This window comes from Caloenas nicobarica, chromosome 3 (assembly GCF_036013445.1).
Source record: "Caloenas nicobarica isolate bCalNic1 chromosome 3, bCalNic1.hap1, whole genome shotgun sequence".
NCBI classification, from domain to species: Eukaryota; Metazoa; Chordata; class Aves; order Columbiformes; family Columbidae; genus Caloenas; species Caloenas nicobarica.
Window position 1 is genome coordinate 25,537,964 of NC_088247.1, and position 21,452 is coordinate 25,559,415.

Below are 21,452 nucleotides of genomic sequence, written 5' to 3' on the forward strand. Positions count from 1 at the left end.
TTGTAAACTGCATCACTCCAGTCCTCAGGAAAGAAAACAGATTTCTGGTCCAGTAGTGAGGGCTCAACAATTTAAGAACTAGGGATACTGATTTAGCTTCTAAGCTAGTGGTTTTTAATATTTAAGCATTTTCAGGTTTGCTCATTGTTAACTGAGTTATTTGAATGAGCCTATTTCTTTGCCTTCTGTGAGCACTCTAACATTGTTCTCGTTTTTCCAGATGCACAGATTTTTTTTTATTATACACACGTATATCGACACATGCACACAGACACATGCACATGGTATTGTAGAGAGAACGTAGCAAAAAAAATCTAAACCCAGAAAACCTCAGAAATATATGTTAGCAAGACTCCAGTCAAACCAACAGAGACCTGAATAGCAAGATAGCAAAAGGTGGGAATAAGAAACTAAATAGCCTAGGGAGAACAATCTCTGAAAAATAAAACTATGTTTGGGAAGATCCATAAGTAATAAACGAACTACATTTTATTATTTACGGGCTTTCACTGAAGTCCAACATATTGTTCCTACAGCAATGTAAAAAGTATTCCTCTGTATCTACAAAATGATGAAGAACCCCTCTCCCTTTATTCCTTGCACAACTGGGTCTGAAATGTTTGCATGCAAGATTTATTAAATGACAGTCTATTTGTAATGTTGCAGGGGAAAAAAAAAAAATAAAAACAAACAAAACCACCACCAAACAACAAAAAACCACACCACAATTCTGTAACACACTAAGAACTACTTAACCACTGGACTTTAAAAAAAGCTCTTATTAAAGATAACTAGTACAGCTGTCATAAAGAGGAAGCATATTTTGTCAACAGAGCGTTCCTAAAATAGCATTCACGGGGCATAAGGGTGCAAAGTACCTGAACTTTGCTCTTAAGTCACACTTTGTATCGTTCTTGCTCTCAACAAGAATTTAGGGCCACTGCATTCTGTGCTATACAATAAATCAGTCAGTGAGGCCAGCTGCTTCTCTTCTACTATAGAGCATTTTCTTTTACTATTTTAAGCATAACTATCTTCATTCCTTTGACTGACCGGGCTAGTCAGAATGAACATAATAAAAATCCTTGCCTAGAATTATGTTTGAGAGGAAGATCAGAAAGTACCATTTATCCTAGTTAATGTAGTAGATCCTGAACTTCATTTCTTCAGGGGTCTCTTTACAACAATAAAAAAGAGGAAACCTACCCTTTGTAAGGGTGTTATGAACCCAGAAGAGGTGCCCTGCTTTCCAGATTCAGTAAGTACAGTATTATAGAAGTTTTAAGTTTTCATTTTGTAAGGATAATCACATTCCCATTCTACTGTGTGCTCCAAGCCACCAAAAGAAGTTTGCACATGCTTTAGTGAAAAAGTAGTGTTAAAAAAATACATCAGGTACAAACCTGCAATTTATAAAGATCAAAGGTTGCAAAATAGGTAAACCAGAAAACTTTTATATCTGATTTGCCATATCAATTCAAGATGGCAGACATACAATACTTAATGTTATGAATATTCAGATATTCTCTCCTAATACAAAATCACCACAGATTAGAAGCAACCCAAAACCAAAATATGATCGTTTGTCTCACTCCAATAAAAATTTTAGGAAACAGGATTGAAAAATTAAGTCGAAGTACTTTAACTGAAATGTATTTTGCTCAGTTTCATTGTACAATTTAGATGTATGCAGTAAGGAGAAAAAGCATATAACGAGAACAGCAAACAGCATGACCCTTCAGCAACCATCTCACCTTGGAAATGATGTCACAGTGCAAACAGCCTCATTTTCTTTGAGCACAGAAGCGGCCTCTTGCCGTCTTTTCCTCATGTTGTCTTGCACAGTGTTGAATTCAGACATGGTTCCCCCATACGGCTGCCCAGGTGTCCCTTCAATCATATAGCTTCCATACTCTGGTCGCCAGAGTGTTGGGTGGCTATGATAAAAGAATAACCTCATTTCAATATTTCTACAACTTAAAAAAAGATGGATTATTTGCAAGAATTTCAGAAATTAATGCAATTTGCAAGAAAAATCTCCTAAAGCTGCTTATTTGGTAGAGTAACACAACGTATCTTCCAATGTACCTCACTGTTGGGAGGCAGCAAAAAGAAATGAAGGCACAGTTTGGCACTAGGAATTGTTGCCGTATAGTGCAATAGGTAGGATTTGCCTCTATCAAATTTCAAACCCCTTTAGTACCTGTTTCAAGCTTTGTTTCTTGGGGTTTTAACTGATACTGGAAAACACAAAACATTCAACTGCTTCCATGGTACATGGCAAGGCAAAAGGTACACTCAGTTTCTTCTTTCTACTGCGTGTGAGTACCTGGTTCTGTTTCACACATTTATTAGGTTAAGAAACAAAATTAAATTTGAGTGCATGCGGTCACCCTTTGAACGCACTACCTTCCCACCCCCCGCTGACACCATGCCATCTCTGTGGAGCACACCCTACCAGAGGAGATCCACATCTCCCCTACTCTTCTTCTGGCAGTAGCAGCTGTGACTCTAAAAGCCAGGGGACTCCTTCTTGCAGGCTTTCAACAGCCCTTCTGCCAAGGAAGACAGACAGGGAAGCCTTACTGGAAGATGAGGTTAAGGCACTCAGAAAGAAGCGGACAGGCCCAGAGAACAAAAGCCTTTCATCATGACAGCAGAGTTTCTCCACCTTCCTGTAAGCTGTGACCTGCTTTTGGCTCTCTTCAGTCAAAGCACTTTGCTGCCTCTGGTCTCATTTCTCTGCTGCCATCAATTAAAAGGCAATTCACGCTTCTCTGGCTAGCTGAGGAAGGGGTATGATCCAGTTATTCCTGAAAACTCCATGGGAGAGGATAGGGAAGAACTGCCCTTACATCTACCTGCCTAATTCTGCCAAAACCAGCAGGGCTGTTCCTACAGACAAGAGGCTTCCCTGTGCAGCCCTCACTTGTCAGGGATACAGGGGTGAGTGCACACACACACACGCTTTACAGGGCAGGGGAGGTATAGTATGTGGTTACTGCATACACATAGACAAAAACAGAGCAAGACCCAACAAACATTCTCCTTTTTTTCCAAGTCATAACACAAAAGGTGCACGGACGGCTTACGAGTGTGCTGAAAATCTTCCCTTTCCTGCACCCCAGCTTCATCTGAAAATATTGGTATCCATGGCTTACAGTTTTACTGACAGCAGACTTGAAAGTTAAGCCAGGTCTACAAAATTCTGTACAGTATCATAACGAGAGAGAGAAAAAAGGAACAGGAAACAGCTACTCACTTGGGGTTTACCTTCTCCCCCTTGTCTTGCAGTGTTTGAAGAATTTCTTCACCGCAGAGTAACAAGCGCACTTTCTTATTCTCATGGTCAAATTTTACTAACATATATTCCACCTTGTAAAAAAATAAAAACAAAACAAACAATTAAATGGTAAGACTCTACTCACACACAAACACATTGGCACATAATTTTAACCATCAAGTAAAAAAAGCATCTCTATAGAAGCTTAAAAAACATCTCTAGTTATGAATGCAGTAAACAATACCACAGAAGATGGCTGCATACTTATTTCATCTTGAATGGAGGACTGAAATTCCTTGAAATCATCCTTCAAAATGTTTTCCCTCAATTTCTAATTGTGGATATTTTGCAAAAATATTTCTGAATTTGTATTTCCCTCCACTTCACTTTTCAGACAAAAAAAAACCCAACCCTATGCAAGCTATTAACCACAAAAATATCTTTGTCATGCCATGAGTTATAGTCTCAGCTGCTGACAACAATAAAATAAAAACAAACAAAAAGAGTAATTCTACAAACACGACATCCATTTACACCCATCACTTGTTGGAGCTATTTGGGACTAGCAGGACAGAGCCCCATTTACACCCCAGGAAGCCCAGGGTTGTTACGGACAGCATTGGTTCTGCTGTTAACACACTCCAGCTCTTGGCACAGCGCAGGGGTTTCCACTCCTCCTCGGTCCAGCTCTGCTGCTGCCGCCTTCCCTTCCCCTCCTGCCCAGCAGGTACCTTGCCCAGGGCCTCTGCCCCTGCACCCCTGAACAGGCTGAGACCTCCACTGCTCCCACTGACACACCCGTGCAGAACTTGGTCCAACAAGCCACTGACCACAGCACTGCCAACCCTGCTTCTGAGCACTGGAGAACACTGTTGCCCTAACAGAGATTATCTGAAAGCAGCCAAACCTGGAACACCCTCATGTCAAACTTTCTAATCTCCACGCACAGTTGCTATCAAAGCTCCGGTAAGGACTCTTAGAGTGTCACTGCGTACAGCAACCTAACAGTCGCCTGGACCTAATAGCCCTTCCATACTTACTGACACAGTTGATTTCCTACTTGCTTTGCATTGTTTAAGAAGCGTGAAGGACAAAACATCTTCCAAGCCTGATGTGCCGCCTGCCATGGAAAAGCAGAAGTCATACACAGAAATGCATCACGAGGCTACTGGCTTGGAAAACCCCGGCCAGACCAACAGCGAGACATGGTGCCTTTTGTTGGAAGCTCTCAAACCACTGCCTCCGAGACTTCCACAACTCCATCAACCTGTGGTTAAAAATTCAGGCTGCAGTTCCACAGCGAGAACTTGTCAGAGGTTTTGCACCACGCTCCTCAGCATTATTTTCCAACACTGCCTAGAACTACATCCACCGGTACTCACCAAACACCACTGGTCCAGCCCCAGGAGTTGAGATTCAAGCAAGATGCTGATGTTAAAGTTGCAGCATATTAACTTATGGTAACTTCTATTTAGTACATCAGCCTGACACATATACGAAAGCAGCTTGCCAGACCAGGCAATTTGTGTAGTGTTTTCTAGCACACTCTAAGTGGATTGGTGGGCTTCATCTTCTTTGGTTGCTGGAATGTTCATGGAATTGTTATTGCTAGCTACCATGAAAATTAATATAATCCTCCATTGGGGTTCGTGATCGAATCACAAGAAACATTATGCAAGAGTGTCTGTACTAATAATTCTACAGAATCTGATTAAACACAAACTCTGGAGGGACTCATTCAGCAATTATACACATTATCTGTATTTTTTTTTTTAAGATTAACTATTAGACCCTTGGAAAAAAATAATGATTTATACTTTCTGTTCAAGACATCATTTCTTTGTGTGGTATATTTTGTGGTTTGTATGTATCATGCCACAATCTACTTGAGATAACTACAGATAATAGTCAACCAGACTGCACTCCAGCACTGATTTACTTGTTATCTAGTACCAGCCTTTCCAGTGACACCTGAGCCACGATTGCTGGCAATAAAACGAGACTTCTCTTGTACCTTCCAGTTTCTTGCCATGATCAACAACATCTCCTCCTGCTCTGGAAAAGCATCATCCTCACTCAGACCCAGCCTAAACTAGAAGAAATAGGCAAGCGCACAGTTCTCCACGTCCTACAGACGCACGCGCGAATGAGTGTCAAGCCCAGGGCACACCTGGCCTCTGATCACCCCGCCTGTGGGGACGGGCAAGACAGAGGGCAAAGGAACCGCTGCTGCGCTCCAGAGACTCCAAAGCTGAACACGTGCCCACTGTTACATGGATATGTTACTGTGATTAATCTCCCGTCTTAAAAATCCCTCTGCAAATGCAACTGCAATCAGCTGATCGTGTGAACACTGTGCTTCTCTATAAACCATAGTACAAGTTTCACAAAAGAAGAGAAGCCGAAAGTGTAAAGAAACACTAAGCCAAGAAGGCAAAACCAAAGAAATCAAAATGTTTCATAATCTGAGGGCAGTAGCGAATATATTGCTTTCATGCATCTAGCTTTAGAAACAACTACTACTCTTGCCTCGGGAAACATTGACTAAATCTTCAAAGCTGTCTTAACACATAAAAGATCTGCCATTAATTTTAATGAGAAAAGAAAAAAAGCTTCAGACAGCTGCCAACAATTCCAAGTAACCCACAGAGTACCTTGCCAACAGAGAGGATGACTGAATGGGCACCCTTAAAGAATTTAATTTAAGCTCATCAAAAGATTTAGCCTACAGCTAGAAAGACAGAAACAAATTCAGAGTTCACACATTTTTACATTTAACTTCAGCTCGTCGTTCACAGACTTCTCACATGTTTTCTACCCACAATAAACTTCAGAGAATTGCAGCCAAGCTGAAAGCATCAGCATGCCTAGCAGAACTTCAACAGTCCAAAAGCCAAATCTGCAGGGTTTCACCCAACACTCATAATTCATCCTTTTGCCAAGCTCTTTCAAGTTCACTTTTCTCCCTAATTTTAACCAGTCTCCCTAGCAAGCAGTGCAGTACACATCAGGTCAAATTACTGATGCAGATGGCTGACAAGCTGCCTGGCTAAGAGCTGGCCAGGGAAATGCATCTGGCCATAGAAAGGCAGGCAGTCACTTTGGACCCGTGCACCCCACCAGTGCCCTCATCCCATGCAAATCCTGCACACCTCTGTCCTCCGGCCAGCACCTGCTGCACGGCTGTGAGAAGAGGTGGCCTCCCCGCTTCTCCCTGGGGACAGGCAGACACACACCACATCGCTTCAGTGGATGAACCTCTCTGACCAGCCCAGGGCTGTCTGGCTTGCACAAGTGCTGTGGGACCCAACCAGAGGAGCAGGAGAAGGAATAACAGTTTGGCGACCAAGGTTGCAAAGCGAAAGCTGTAAATCCACGCACACACACAGAGCAAGCCTAACAAAATAGTTCAAAGTTAAATGCATTAAAAAAGCAAATAAATTCTCAGTGAAAGCAAATAAACTGAGTATAACAGATCTACCTGTGAGCCAACACAAAAGAAAAACTATTATTTACAGGCTTCCTTCCTCTCAACTACTGACTAGCAACATACTGCACCTACAGAGGACTTCCAGCCCAGCTCCGCTCCACTACCATATCTTCTAGGGAAGGACCATAAACCATTACGCTTGCCAGCAGGACAGCAACCAGAATGGCTTTACTTCGCTTGTCACAATTATTGCTCACAATTGGATACCAAAGAAATTTCAGGCTTCTGAAAATTCTTTGACTTTGTAAATACAACCATAAGTGAGACCTTGAAGTCCCTCAGCTGGGGAAGAGCCAAACCAGCCTTCATGCATTAAGCCAAACAGTTGTGCTGGACTTGCCCACTGGCAAAGTAAAAGGTGATTGTTCTCTGGAAATGGGCAAGCATGTCTGAAATTGTGTTTGAATGCCTGAGTTATCTGATCATAATTACACATATTATTTCTGCATAAAGCATGCTACTTACAAATGAAGAAATCAGCCAAGCAACTCTTTAGTAGCAATTCTGAGGAAGGAGAACCAAAGGTGATACATATCCCACATATGATCACCACCCAGATACTTGCCTTTGCAGTGGTCAGCTTTCCAATATCAAAACCCCTCTTGCACACTCAATTTAACACCATCACGCTAAGTACACCTGGAATAAAACCTATCTAATAGTTGAGAGTAAACCTTCTGCTGCAGAATTCATGTTAAAATCATTTTAACATTCAAAGTATTTGCCACAAGGTATTTCTGCATATGAAAACATGAGTAAGCATGGATGTTGGTAAGCTCAGGAGTGAGGTGCTGAGAAGATTGTATAATAGAGGAAAATAGTTTATGAAGAATAATCTGAAGAGAAGCTTTTTTGAGAGTAAGGCAATGCAAGTCTGGATGCTCCCTATCTGTGAAAAACTGTTCCCCCCATTTGCCTTTTATGACACTACTGATGATCCGCATCAGCTGTGGATGCTCCATCCCTGGAAGTGTTCAAGGTCAGGCTGGATGGGGCTTTGAGCAACCTGGTCTAGTGGAAAGCATCCCTGTCCATGGCAAGGGGATTGGACTAGATGATCTTAAGGTCCCTTCCAACCCAAAGCATTCTGTGCCTAAAAATCCTGATCATGGGTGACCATGGACCACCACTGTTCCTCAATGGCAATCTTATCGACAGTTTATTTCTCTTCTACTATTGCCACATGTACTTGGAGCAGTTGTTAGCTGTCTCCTCATACGTACCTCACCTCAGGCCTGGAGGTTTAAGAGAAATTGGAATTTTTTCCTAAACACCCAATGAGGTCTCATAGCTCTTGTTTACTATTACCAGAAGTCACTACAACATTTAATATAAATATTTTTGTGCAGTATTGCCTCCTGTATTTATGTATACAATAGAAAATAGAGATAAACTTTACTCTCAAGAGCATCAGAGAAACAAAACTCATTTCACTTGTTATTAAAAAAATAGCTCCCCCGTACATTTATTCATCAGTTAATGCACCATTAAAATACCACATATCATTAAAATAACAGTCAACAGAAAAACAAAGTTTTAATAATTTGACTGTTCATTAAAGAACCTCTGCCACAAGTTTTCAGCGTTAAGATGGAAAAAAGTGGGTTTTTTTCGTGTAGGTACACATACTTCTGATGGATAGAGAGCATAATACTCAAGAATTTTTTTAAAAGCAATTATTTTCTCACCACTACTGTGCTAAAACATGGAGCCACAGTAATAACCAGCTGGTAATGTACCTTTAATGAAAGGTTTACTGGCCCACAAAGGCAAGCCTAAGCCCTGAGGGAGCAAATTTCAGAGGAAAACCAAGTCTGGAAGTGCCACAGAGGCAAAAAATAAAAACTCCTGCACCACATTAAAGATAGCCACAGATAAAGAAAAAAAAATTAGGAGGATGCAGGGGCTCTCAGTCAACACAGCCAGCCCAGGCTAACTGCTCCTGCCTGTTCCCCCTCCTGCTTGCAGACATCAGCGCTGCAGATTGCTTTCTTATGCACATGATGTGATGCAACTAGAGATGTCCTGTGCTGCACACACCACAAACCAGGAAACTGGGTTGTTGAAAACTAAAATCTAGAGGTTATAATCATTTGCATTCTGCTAAAGAACAAGACATGGCTCGTTAGAGAAGAAAGTGTCTCCTCTTTGACTGCAGTACTATGTAACATCTGAAGTAGTAGTACAAAAAGACAACTAGGATAATGTTCATTCACTTATGAATGTCTAGATTAAAAGCAGAAACGAACAAGTGTTTTTGGCAGAACTATGCTTTCTATTCCCTGCAAGCTAGACGTTTTTATGGACTACTAAAAGACCATTTATTCAACCGTGAAACAAGATATTGCAAGCTTCTAAGTTGTCTCTTGCATCAGAAAGCAAGAAGAAAAAAATACAAACAAACAAGAAACATCAAGAACAAAATCTTTCCTGTATTCATCCTTCCTACTCACTCTTTCTTACACTGTTAAGTAAAATAACGTGTCTGCGCAGCAAGAAGAGGAACTCCTGTGGCAAAAGAGGAATTATGCTGAAGCAATAGACAACAATCCCACGACAAAGCCATAGCAATTCACTTGACATCCACAGAAGGAAGTTCACTGTGAACGGAATATTTCGCTATTGGGAATATACAAACAGCAGATAATTTAAGTGTCTCTTACTAAGATCTGAGATTGGGAAGGAGGAAATCAATGCATTCCATGGGGGCTGGTCACTATTTATGACAAATCGCAGCTTTTTTAGGGCCAAAACCACACACACACAAAACCTAAACACAACACACAACAAAACCCCTCCTCCAAAGTGGTATCCATGAACTGCAAAATTAGCCTTAGAAAAAGCACCTCACTATAAACTACAGCAAGTCCTGCGCTGTCACACATGCAGTGCAGCCAGTGGCAAAGCTCCCAGGCAATGCAGCACGACAGCCTGCGCCTGTCTCGTCGCCCGGCCATGTAAGAACCGAGCAGGAGGGAGGTGAAGCAAAATAATCAGTCATCAGGGAGGTTAACACATCACGTACATTTTGAGAGCTAGTGGGTTTAGAGGTAATTCAGTAATTTCCCTGACGTGAGGATTAAAACTGGGTGGAAAAAGTAGTTTCATGAGCATCAGCCAAAGCATCCAGGGAAAGAGTGAACACCGAGTCTCTTCAAGGGCACCTATTTTGTCCAAGTCAAGACTTAAGGAGTTATATTTGCATGCATTAGTGTACTCATTTTAGAGGTTGCGTATATATACTCAAGGCTGTCGTGAGCTGATGATGCATTAACATCATACCTTCAGACCCTGCTCCAGAAACACCACTATGATAAACAGCAGGTGCAGCTACAAAAATACCAAGGAAGCATTAAATCCATTTGTAAACAAATAATGTCAGTGTCCCTTTATTTAACCAAATAAAGCTCAGAGAGGAAGGATGAAGGAGCAGACACATGACGAATAACCAAATCATTCACGAGTGCTGCTTCCCCCCACGTGGCCAGCAGGCGATTACATCGGTTCAGACAGCTCCATTCAGATGTATCTGCACATGCTGCCACTGGCAGGGAGCCTTCACCAGGAATTTCTGCATGAAAGAAATTCAAAAACACATTCTGTTTGGGGAATTTTGCTGGGGGAGGGGGAGACTAAAAGTAATTGTCTTCAAATAACAAGAGCTCAAATGTAAAAACCATGATTTTGTAAGACTTCAGGCTATGTTCACTTTATTATAAGCACAAGATTTCCAGCAAGCGCTTTAAAACAAAGCCATTTCTGCACACCAGTATATTGTAGCAGTTTGTACAAAGTGAGAATATGAGATCGTCATCATATTGATGATAAGTCTGTATAATGACTTGGCTGAATTTTTAAGATCTGTTACTGACAGCCAGGGAAATAGAACTATTTTTTGTGATTATCTTATTTATAACATACACAGTAAAAAGCTAGTTAGAAAGTTTCAGATAAACATAAAAGAAATCCCACGAGTCACTTGACAACCATCCAAATGGTTTGGATAGAGGGATATACATTTTGCAGCACATGGAGTTTAAAGAAACCATAATAAACTGTCTGTTCTTGTCATCCATGTGTCTATCTCTGCTTCAGAGCTATCACGCGGCATCTTGTTCCACAGGACATCTAGGCTTTGTAAAGTAAGTAATTATCTTAAAAGGACATCTGCTGCTTTTCTGTTCCACTAGGTTAGCCAAATTTCTTGTAAAATGAGAAAAGACCACCACCTTTCCTGTATACCATGATGCTCTCTGAACCTACTGCCTCTTTTATCAGTCACAGTCCTTTCTTATCTCTATTTGAATGTTTCCGTGTGCATGTGTCTCTCACCAAGCCTTGCTATTGTCTTTTAGTGAAGAGATGACCCAAACTTCACCTGTGCATTTTAGGGACAGTAGCTGTACTTATTTCATGCAGCTGGTAAGCAAGATTCACTGTTGTTAAAAAACACCCTAGACTTTGTTCCTGGTTTTAAATGAGTGACAAACAAGAGCCTCAAACTGTGTGCATCTGAACCCAAATCGGTTTCCTTAAGATGCAGCAATTATTTTACCAGTCCAAAGTTCTGCAGACTGTGGTGCAATGTTACTGATCATATCATTTGTATATTGCTACTGCTCTGAAAAAAACCAAACCAAAACAACAAAACACAACACATACAAGCTGTAAACTGCAGCAAGACATTAGTGCAGTAGCTAGGTCCCTGAGAAAAATCATTCAAAACGAAAGATTTCTCTCCACAGCTCAGCCTTTCATTAGGAAAAAGGAGAAAGCTTTAAAGACTGCCATACATCTTCTAATCACAAGTAGCACCTTTGGGACATTTTGGTAAGAAATCTCTGGCCTCTCTTCTTGAAGCATCCAAGAAGGGCTGCTTTGCCTCTTGCATGAGGAAGTGCTCAGCAGAAGATGTTCATTTTAGTTCTCATTTAACTGATTTACCAGGTATAATTAAAAAAATCCTAATAGATAAGTAGGGAAATGAACCAAAAGTACAGAAGAAAGATCAAAAGAAGGTTAAAAAAGACCGAGAAAGATGACATGCAGGAAAAAACAAAGAACGAAGTCAGGAAGACTTCAACTTGCAAGCAGCGAGGTGCCACATTTTTCACACTGCCTCATATGTAGAATTCATTATCAAATCAATTTAAAGGCCTCCAAATTTCACTTCAAGTCTCCATGAAGAAAATAACTTTCTAAAAGCTGAAGATGCTTATTGTGTGCTACGTCCCAACACCAACGGGAACAAGACTGATATGCAACAAAAGGGTCATTGTGTCCAATTTCACTGCACAAGGCAGGGCAAGTCAGACTGCCATTTCATTCACATACACTTTCAAATGAAACTGTCCTGTTTTGCCCATGCTTGCTTTCTATACCCCTCCTTCTGAGTGAATCGCCCCCTACCATGCCTTTCTTGACATTTTCATATGCTGAAGCAGCTCCTCCTTACTCTTTATTGCTTCTTCGTCTCTGCCAATTTTCCGTTTCCAAATCTCCTTGCTTATACCATATCTTCCCAGTCCAGATAGGTATTTGGCCTGGAGAACAACCAACCTGTCCCATTTAGCAGCAAAACAGACTGCAAAAGAGAAGTATTACATGTATGTATGCATACATATATATATGTAGTTATGCATGAAGTGCTCCTGCGATGCGTACACTGGTGTGCATGCTCAGCACAAAGCGACGGCAGTGAACCCAGCCAAGGGCCAGCCATTCCACTTGTCTGATCCCAGTGTCTGCATTAAGCTGCTCAGCGAAATTTAAGCAACATCCGTCAGCTAGAGGAGTGCAACCAGCAGACGAGAGGAACAGAACAGCACAGGAGACTGGTAATGTGCTGGCACAGAAGAGAGCTTTTTGGGACAAAAGCTGGGAAGCAGTAGAGTAGGCTTTGTCGTGCTCTCAAAAACCCTTTAAACTCTTTTGGTACCATGAACATCTGCCAAGCTGCACAAACTAATCATTTCACATAGTACTTACTAACTCTACTGGAGTTTTAAAACACAGTAGTGAAAACCTGCAGGTTTTTGCATCTGCTGCACAAAAAAACCCCACAAAACAAAACACAACCCAAGACGTAATGGCAACTACTCTGCAAACACTGAGATACACATACATTGTTGGATGGGAAAGGAAGATGAAAACACAAGGAGACGAGGAGACCATACTGGTCAGTGCAAAAGGGTCTCCTCAGAAGATCTAATTGTTGTTCAACTTTCGTGGGCATTAAAGCAAGGACAATAAGGAGGGGTTTGATGAGGCATAATGAGATAGCTCAGTGTTTTGTATTCTCCACAGTCTGAAGAAGCCGAGCATAAACAAGGAGGCCAACTGTCAGTTTTAAATGAAGCAGAAGGATGATTAAGAGGCAAAGGACCTTTACCTGCAAATGCAGGTTCATGGAGACCTTTAGAAACGTATTTTTTTAAGCAAGTGTCCTGGTTTCACCTGGGATAGAGTTAATTTTCCTCCTAGTAGTCTGGTATAGTGCTGTGCTTTAGATTTAGTATGAGAAGAATGTTGATAATACACTGATGTCTTAGTTGTTGCTAATCAATGTTTATATCAAGTCGAGGACTCTTCAGCAAGGAGGCTGGAGATGCACAAGATGCTGCGAAGAGGGCATAGCCAGGACAGCTGACCCAAACTGGCCAAAGGGATATTCCAAACCTTACAACGTCATGTTCAGTGTATAAACTAGGGAAAAGTTAGCTGGGAGACCACTGCTCAGGAACTGGACAGGTATTGGTGGGCGGGTGGTGAGCAACTGCATTGTGCATCACTTGTTTTATATATTCTTCCATTATTATTACAATTATTACAATTATTTTCCCTTTCTGTCCTATTAAACTGTCTTTAACTCATGATGTTTACCTTTTTTCTGATTCTCTCCTCTATCCTACTCGGGGCGGGGCGGGCAGAGCAAGCAAATGCCTGTGTGTGGTGTTTAGCTGCCTTAGCAAGTTTTAGTCTCTTACACTCACATTTATAGAATTCTTTTTTTAACCATTGTGAAGACTTAATCATTGTGGAAAACAGAGTAAAAAAGAACCACCCCCAAAGAGACAACAGCTATTTGGTAAACCCTTTGGTTGTACTAACCCTACAAGCGAGAAAAGGCCTGACTTTTCAAGAGGTAGCAGAACTAGTGTTTTGACTTTTCCAGCTCTTTACTCAGGGGATGATGGGACCATTAGGGAACACTACCCTGCAATCCAAGTTGTGATGCTGCCTCACTTCCTTCAAAACAAGTGCCACCATCCTGCCCTGTTAGCTTCAACACTTTTGTCTGGCACCTGAGGAACAGAAAGCACATGACAACTCCTCACACATTTTATTCCTTGGGACCACAGGGAATGGAGTCCCTAGGAGGTTACACGCACCCCAAAGGACCACCACAGCTACAACACACAGGGAGAGGCAGAGTCCTGTTGAAAACAGACCCCAAGCAAAAGCTGGTGCTACACTTGTGAGTAAACACAGGATTTCTTTTCCACGATGGTATCAGCTAAAGCATTCACGTGTCTGCCCTGAAACACAATCTCAGTCTATGCTAAAAAAGTAGGTTTTTTTCTTCAAAAGCATTCCTTACAAATGAAGTAAAAAAAAAAATACATCTTTCGCCAAACACGTTCTCAGAAACATCTCTCGAACACAGAAGTAATTTTGTTTATTCTAATTTAATCTCTACCATTATGTGAGGGCTGTCCTCTTCATTCTTGATTTCTATCTTCAAGAGGTTTTTAAGACAATAAAACAACCTCAGGCTATGAATTTATACATGAAAGTCAAAGTGCACAAAAGGCTTTTTATGGAAATTGTCCAGTTAGTCAGTTGATTCATCTAAGCTGCATGTAAATGTGGCACCACTTTCTAATAACTAGATATCTGAGAGGAAAAATGGAAAACAAATTTACTAAATTAATGCTAGCCTATCTACAACACAGCCGAAATAAGTTATGGAGACAGGTGTTTCTTTTCTATTTGCACAACAAGAGCAGATTAGCAACAAGTATCTGGTACATTAACACATTTCTAAATGCTGTGTTATGTAAAAAAAAAAAAGCATAATATAGTGGGATACAGATAAGTTGCCACACCTGAGTTTATTACCACTTGCTAAAATCAGAGGTAGATGATGAATTGGGTTACCTGAACTTATCTGAATGTTCACAGGAATTTCAAATACGGCTTTTAACTCCTTATCGGAAACACAGCAGTAATCACGCTGCTCTTAAAATTCTGCCTATAGCCACACTGAGCAAGATAACATAAAATTGCGAATCTCATTTAACATAATGCACCACCATTTACCAAGCATAAATACTTTCTTCAGTAGGGTCCCCATGCCAAAGGAAGAACAAGGCTCCTGGGGTGCAGTCTCACCGTACAGCTGCAAGGGCTGGTTCTGCCTGTCCCCTTCCTCCACATGTTCCTGCTGCTTTCCTCACGTTAAGCAGAACTTGTTGGATCTCACAGTGAAACAGCTGAACCTCTGCTGAGAAAACAAACCACCCTAGGAAACTGAACGGGAGAAGAGTTTTCTGCTGGGTTAACTTCTTGAACTCAGGTAGCCAGTAACGCAAGGAAGGCAGAAGAAACACAAACCTGGAGCAAGGGGAGGGAAGCTGAACCAGCTTGCTAGCACATCAACCTTAGCTATCTTGTGAAATCTCACCCTGAAAAAGCAAGGACAACTAAAACGTAACACCCATTGGAAAGTGAGTACCCTGTCTTAAAGATTAATGAGAAAACCCTCAAGCTAAGTCTCAGGGCAATACGAACACTCTGCTCTGTCTATATTCCTGAACTTAAGACTGTTTGTGAGGCTCTTCTGTCAACATAACTTCAGTCATACAAAAGATATAGAAACACAGAGACAACAGTCAAGAACAGACATAAGTATATTTAAATTTCCTGAGTCCGCACCACTCTGGCTACAAAACCCTGTGGTGTAGACTACATGTGTTGGTAAGCATCATTCCCTCCGCTGGACAGATTTTAGTGGCCAAGCCCCCACTCACTCTTCTTGAAAGCAGCTCCCATGCTCACCTTGCTCAGCTATGTTATTTCTGACAGCAATTCCTTTAAAGAACAGACTAAGAGGTATCTCAAGGTGCACACAGGGAACAGCATTTACCTTTGGCAAAGAGCATCTGTGAACAGCTACTGTCACCACCGGGCAAAGTTTTCTGACAAATGCCTTTGCCATTCAGAAAGGAAACAGAGCATGATGGAGATGTGATGGACAAGCCCCTACATTGCTTGCCTCCTACTCTGCTCTTCAACTTCTCTGCAGTCACGTCACAGACACCCCCAAGTGTCAAACACTGGACCACACCAACACCATGGCGGAGGAGGGCTTCCAGCTTTCCCTGTCTCCAGGGAAAGCCAGGATCCCTGGAAAATCCCGCTGATCAACACAGGAGTGAGCCCCTGCTCCCTGTAGATTGCTGTCAGCCTGGCACACGATTCAGCACAGGTTTGCATGGCAACACAAGTAAGGCCCAGAGATGAAGTCATGGCCCTCTGGTGCAAAGTATCTGTAACAAAGTTCAAGTCACAACTCAAGCGATTGTCCTCCCCCTTGTCCGAAAAGCTGGCCCACCCGTACTGAACACCTGGAAGGCTCCGGGGTAAAGCAAGGCTCGGCAGGTCCCTCTTCGGGGCAAGCCCAGACCACGGAGAGACCCAGTGTACGGTGACAGGGCTGCCACTGCCGAGCCCCCCGAACACCTCCAGTCCCTGCTTCCCTCGCTCCCCTCCCAAAAGCCAGTTCTGAGGCTGAGCTGGTGCTACCCTGGAGTTTAAACACTGACAGGCTTTAGTCAGACCTCACTCTACACAAAATAACCAAACTGAGGGGTGCGAGCAAGTGCTGCCAGGCATCACCGCTCCCGGGAACGTGCCTCCCGAGGGCGGGTTTGCAGACGCCCGATGAAACACCGAAAGTTATTTAAGCGATTAAAAACCAGAAGGTAACACCGGGGCAACCGTGCTGCGCAACCGGCGGCGGCGAGTGAGCGAGCGTGTGCGGGGGAAACACAGCCCCGCCGGGCAGCCTGAACTTTCCCTTCTGGCCGAGCCGCCGCGGCCGGACCCGCTCCAGGGCAGGGCAGCGGGCAGGGCCCGGGCCCCGGCGCGGCGCAGCGCCCACCCCGCCGCCGCGGCACCTGCGCCCGGGGGGTGGAGGCCGCGGCAGGCCGTGCCCGGCCGGGCCGCGCCGGGGTCTCACCTCGTCGCCCCACTTGAGGACGTCCTTGTGGCGGTCGCGCACGGCGCGGTAGATGTGCAGGAACTGGAGGATGCCGTGCCTCCGCACGTGCTCCGCGTGCCGCCGCGTCTCCTCCCAGCTCAGCGGCGAGCCCTGCGACAGCAGCCCCATGCCGGCCGGGAAGGGGAGGCGAGCGGAGCCTGCGCGGCGTGGGGAGCGCTCTGCGCCTCGGCGGCGGCGGGAGCCGAGCCCGGCGCCACGCGTGACGGCGGCAGCGCGTCACGCCGTGACTCAGCACTTTCCGCCGGCAGGCCCCGCCCCCGGCCGGAGCGCGCTGCGGGCGGGCTGAGGCGCCCCCTGGCGGCGGGGCGGCCCAGGCGGCTGCCGGCCTGGGCGGTGGGAGCGGGGCCTGCGCCGGCGGCTTCTCCGTCATTATTCTGAAAGTTCAACTTAGCTGCGGCTGAATGCTAAGACTCAGTAGTCCAAAATAAGAAATTAAAAAAACTAAGACTAAGGAAGATGTGAAATCAGGTCTTGCCTCCCCCAGGCTGTGTGACAGAACCATGTCCGGCTGCATTCACTGCGGCACTAGTCCTGCTCTGCTTTCAAGTTCCCCACTCCGCAGCGACCCCGGGGCTGGCGGGAGGCGGGGAAGCGCCTCTGGAGAAGCAAACGCCGGGGAAACCGCTGCCCCGTTACCTTCCCGCAGCACGCCCGAACGCGGGGAGGAGCCGCCTCTGTCCTGCGGAAATGGCGACGGAAAGATGTCCGCCTGGGGCTCGGGCCCGGCCCTCCCCGCGCCCGGGAGCGGAGCACAGCGCCGGGGGCGCGGCGCCGGGCCCGGCCGGGCCGGGAAGGGGCTCGGTGGCTGCTCTGGGCGGGCCGGGGGGGCGGCGGGAAGGACCCGTGTGTGACGGGTGTGGCCGATCGCAGAACCACAGAATGTCAGGGATGGGAAGGGACCTCGAAAGATCATCCAGTCCAATCCCCCTGCCAGAGCAGGAACACCCAGATGAGGTTACACAGGAAGGCGTCCGGGCGGGTTTGAATGTCTCCAGAGAAGGGGAATCCACAACCCCCCTGGGCAGCCTGTTCCAGCGTCTGTCACCCTCACTGAGAAGAAGTTTTTTCTTTCATATTTAAGTGGAACCTCTTGCGTTCCAGTTCGCACCCATTACCCTTGTCCTATCACTGGTTGTCACCGAGAAGAGCCTGGCTCCATCCTCCTGACACTCACCCTTTACATATTTATAAACATTAATGAGGTCACCCCTCAGTCTCCTCCAAGCTAAAGAGCCCCAGCTCCCTCAGCCTTTCCTCATAAGGCAGATGCTCCACTCCCTCCATCATCTTTGTTGCCCTGCGCTGGACTCTCTCCAGCAGTTCCCTGTCCTTCTTGAACTGAGGGGCCCAGAACTGGACACAATATTCCAGATGGTGCCTCAGTGAACCTCATGAGTGAACAGTCCTGAAACACGGGCACTGTACTGAAGGCCAGTGTGTGTGTATTGCAGATCAGAGCACACATCACACCCTCCAAATTAGGGGCATATAGATGCTTCGGGTGGGTGCAGTGAGACTCCGAGGAGATGCACCTCATGTCCCCGTTTGTGCTCAGGCTGCAGAACTCACGTCCTGTGGTGCCAAGAGAAGGGCCAGCTAGTGAAGACGTTAAAAATGGGTTAGTTACCTGGGCATTGTCCTGGAGGCCATCGGAACAGCATTCATCTCAGGAAAGAGGGTGCAGGGGAATCTCATGGTGCATGTTTTGCATTTGATACAAAATAGAAGAAAGGCCTCTCAGTGCTATTTCAAGTGTTTTCTAAATGAAGAGGCAAAAACAAGGAGCTGAGCGTTACATGAAGAGAAAGGCTCTCACTTCTGAGAGGTCTTTCCTTTAAGGATACCATTAAAAAGTCAGGGATATAAGCAAGTTTGCAAAGCCAACAACGAGGACTGAGAAGCTGAAATTCATTATGCCTGGACCCTTGTTTTCATCATCATCACAGAGCTCTTTCTTCTTGGGCCCTGGGGACAAGCACGGCTGTTATGCAGTAGGATTTCACAGCTGAGGGTTTGAGGATTAGTAGAATATTTAAATTGTCGTATAGCCCGCTAGTGGATGAATTGTATTATTAGATATTTCATTAACTGAATGACTGTACTGACAAGAACTGTCTAGTTGTCTTTCTTCCAGGATATGAGGTGCCTCAAGGACAGGACAAGCTTCCAACACATTAGAATAATAAATCTAAAATGCATTAGTGAAAAGTATCAAATATTAAAATAAAACCACTCAAAAATAAAATATGTTATATCTTGGTTACTTTTGTAATGACCTAAGTTTGTATACAAAGAGCAGCATTGACAGAACAAGAACAAGCAGTGACCATTATCATTAAAATACAAGCATTTTTAATGCACTGTTTCTAGGGACATATGATTTTTTAAAAGCTGACAATTCTGGCTAAAACGTTAACGGCTGATCTCTAACTCAAAGGAATGCTGTTGTTGGTACTGTTGTAGATTTGGAGAAGGCCTGTTGGGTTAGTTGGAGGGAGAATAAAACAATCTTTGAGTTAAAAGATCCCACTGCCTTTTTCATTTTCAAAAAATCAGGAGGTCAAAAAATCTCATGCTTGGCAACCGGAGTCTGATGAGGCATATCCCTCACACAAAAGCTGAGTTGTACTTTGTTTCAGATCTGAGACAACAAACAGACTTCATGTGCTGCCGTGGATATTTGAGGACAGTTGCACCAAAAGATGAAGATTCAGCGTTGCTGCCACCATGCTGCCACCCAGCTTCAGGTTTTCCACAGCTTTAAGTTCAGGCTGGAGCACGTGAGGAGCCCCAGAAGTGACAAACATGGCCAAGAAGCACCTAATGGCTTTTCTGCCAGCTGTGTTGGCCCCTTTCCTTCTTTTGGGGCAGTCAGGCCTGATTTTGGAGCAAATGTTCTTTCAGAGCAAATCTAACTTTTTCATCTTATGAATCTGGGCAAACTTGTCCAGGTTATTTAGGATCCTTGCTCCCAGTTCACTTGGCTGATAGTGAGAGCACTGTGTTGCTGAGAGACGTTCTGGAAATAATTGGGTATTTGGTATGATCCCAGCTGCTTTGAGTGTGCTGCTGTGTGTAAATGACTGTAAACATTTCCAGCAACATACACAAGATTTCCAAACTAAGATCAGCTTTATTGCAACGCAGGCTGCTATTGCGCAGCCCATACTCTTCAGCTGACCACTAATGCTGCTCTTTGACCTGAAATTCAAGAGCACATTTTCAGTGTCTGTCTTCCTCCATGTTTAAACTCAGCTGGTTTTTTTGTGTTATTTCAGTGCCATTATCTGCTTGATTTCCAGTCTGTGTGCTTAGTCTTATCAACTATAGAGGTGGTACATTGTTTATAACAGAAATCCAGGCTATTTTCCTTCTGCACCAGCAAAACTGATAAAAATGGAAACTCTGTTTTCTCACGTTGTAATCTTTAGCACAACAGTGTTACAAGTGAGCTCCATTTATGAGGTGTTTACTGTCTTCAGCTGAAGCCTTTTCCCCTTCAGTTCTAATGTATGTGTTCTGGCAGTGTGGGATTATCTACAGCCCTTTTCCTTTGCAGGGGCTATGGCACAGAGGAGGAGTATAAGCCATTCTAAGGCTGACAGCATCACATGCGGAAGCATTCATTTGTGCATCACGTAAAATATGACTTCAAGACAAACCACCATTGTATAATATCTGCCCACATGCATAATGTTGTATAGTTATTTCCAGTACACTTAACATCATGTATAATTACTTCCAGTACACTTAATATGAAAAAAAGCTTCTCTAAACATACAGGCAGTACTTTGAATGGTGTTATTAGTTTAGCTCTGTACCAGTATCTCCAGCCCCAAGACTTGACTAGTTTCTCTGGACAGTCCAAAGGAAAATCTTCCTGATACAACTTCAAAAAAAAAAGTTTGCTAGAAAAGCATTTTGTGGGAAGAAGTATCTCCTCCTGAAAAACATCCTTTGCCTAAACTTAGCAAAATGGAACTTTTGTAAGAGCAGACCCAGTCTAAATTCCCCTTAAACCCTCCCTTTGCTCCATCAAGATCTGTTTTATAACTAGGCCACTCTTATTTCCTTATCTCTTGAGTAGCTGCTTTTCAGTCTCAGGAAGGGACTGTTCCTCATTCCTGAAGCATTATCTACTGATCACAAGGCAAATCAGCATTTATTTGGGAAATGTGACCATTGACTCAAGTACATTTTCAATCTGTTGGTTGGTAGTTTTTTGAATAGCTTTTTGTTCGGTCAAAGCAATTAGAATGATTGTTCTTATTAAATTGTATGTCCAGTTACCAAAATACCAGCTTTTCTGTTTTGTTCTCCTCTCTGCTCTGTTTTGGAACAGAAACTTAATAGAGAAGCCTTACCTTGTATGAAAAGGAACAAAAAATTGTCTG

The 21,452-nt window shown here is 43.8% G+C and overlaps 1 protein-coding gene across 1 annotated transcript in view; it reads right to left on the bottom strand.

Moving 5' to 3' along the window:
• The window catches only part of GCLC (glutamate-cysteine ligase catalytic subunit), a 34,638-nt gene extending 17,392 nt beyond the window's left edge, over positions 1-17,246 (bottom strand). The window contains exons 1-3 of the mRNA XM_065631107.1: positions 17,017-17,246; positions 3,263-3,375; positions 1,755-1,937 (exon numbers count right to left, since the gene is read on the bottom strand). Coding sequence (XP_065487179.1) covers positions 1,755-1,937; positions 3,263-3,375; positions 17,017-17,166 — 446 coding nt within the window. The 5' untranslated portion in view covers positions 17,167-17,246. The remainder of the gene's footprint in view (positions 1-1,754; positions 1,938-3,262; positions 3,376-17,016) is intronic.
• Between the last annotated feature and the right edge of the window lie 4,206 nt (positions 17,247-21,452).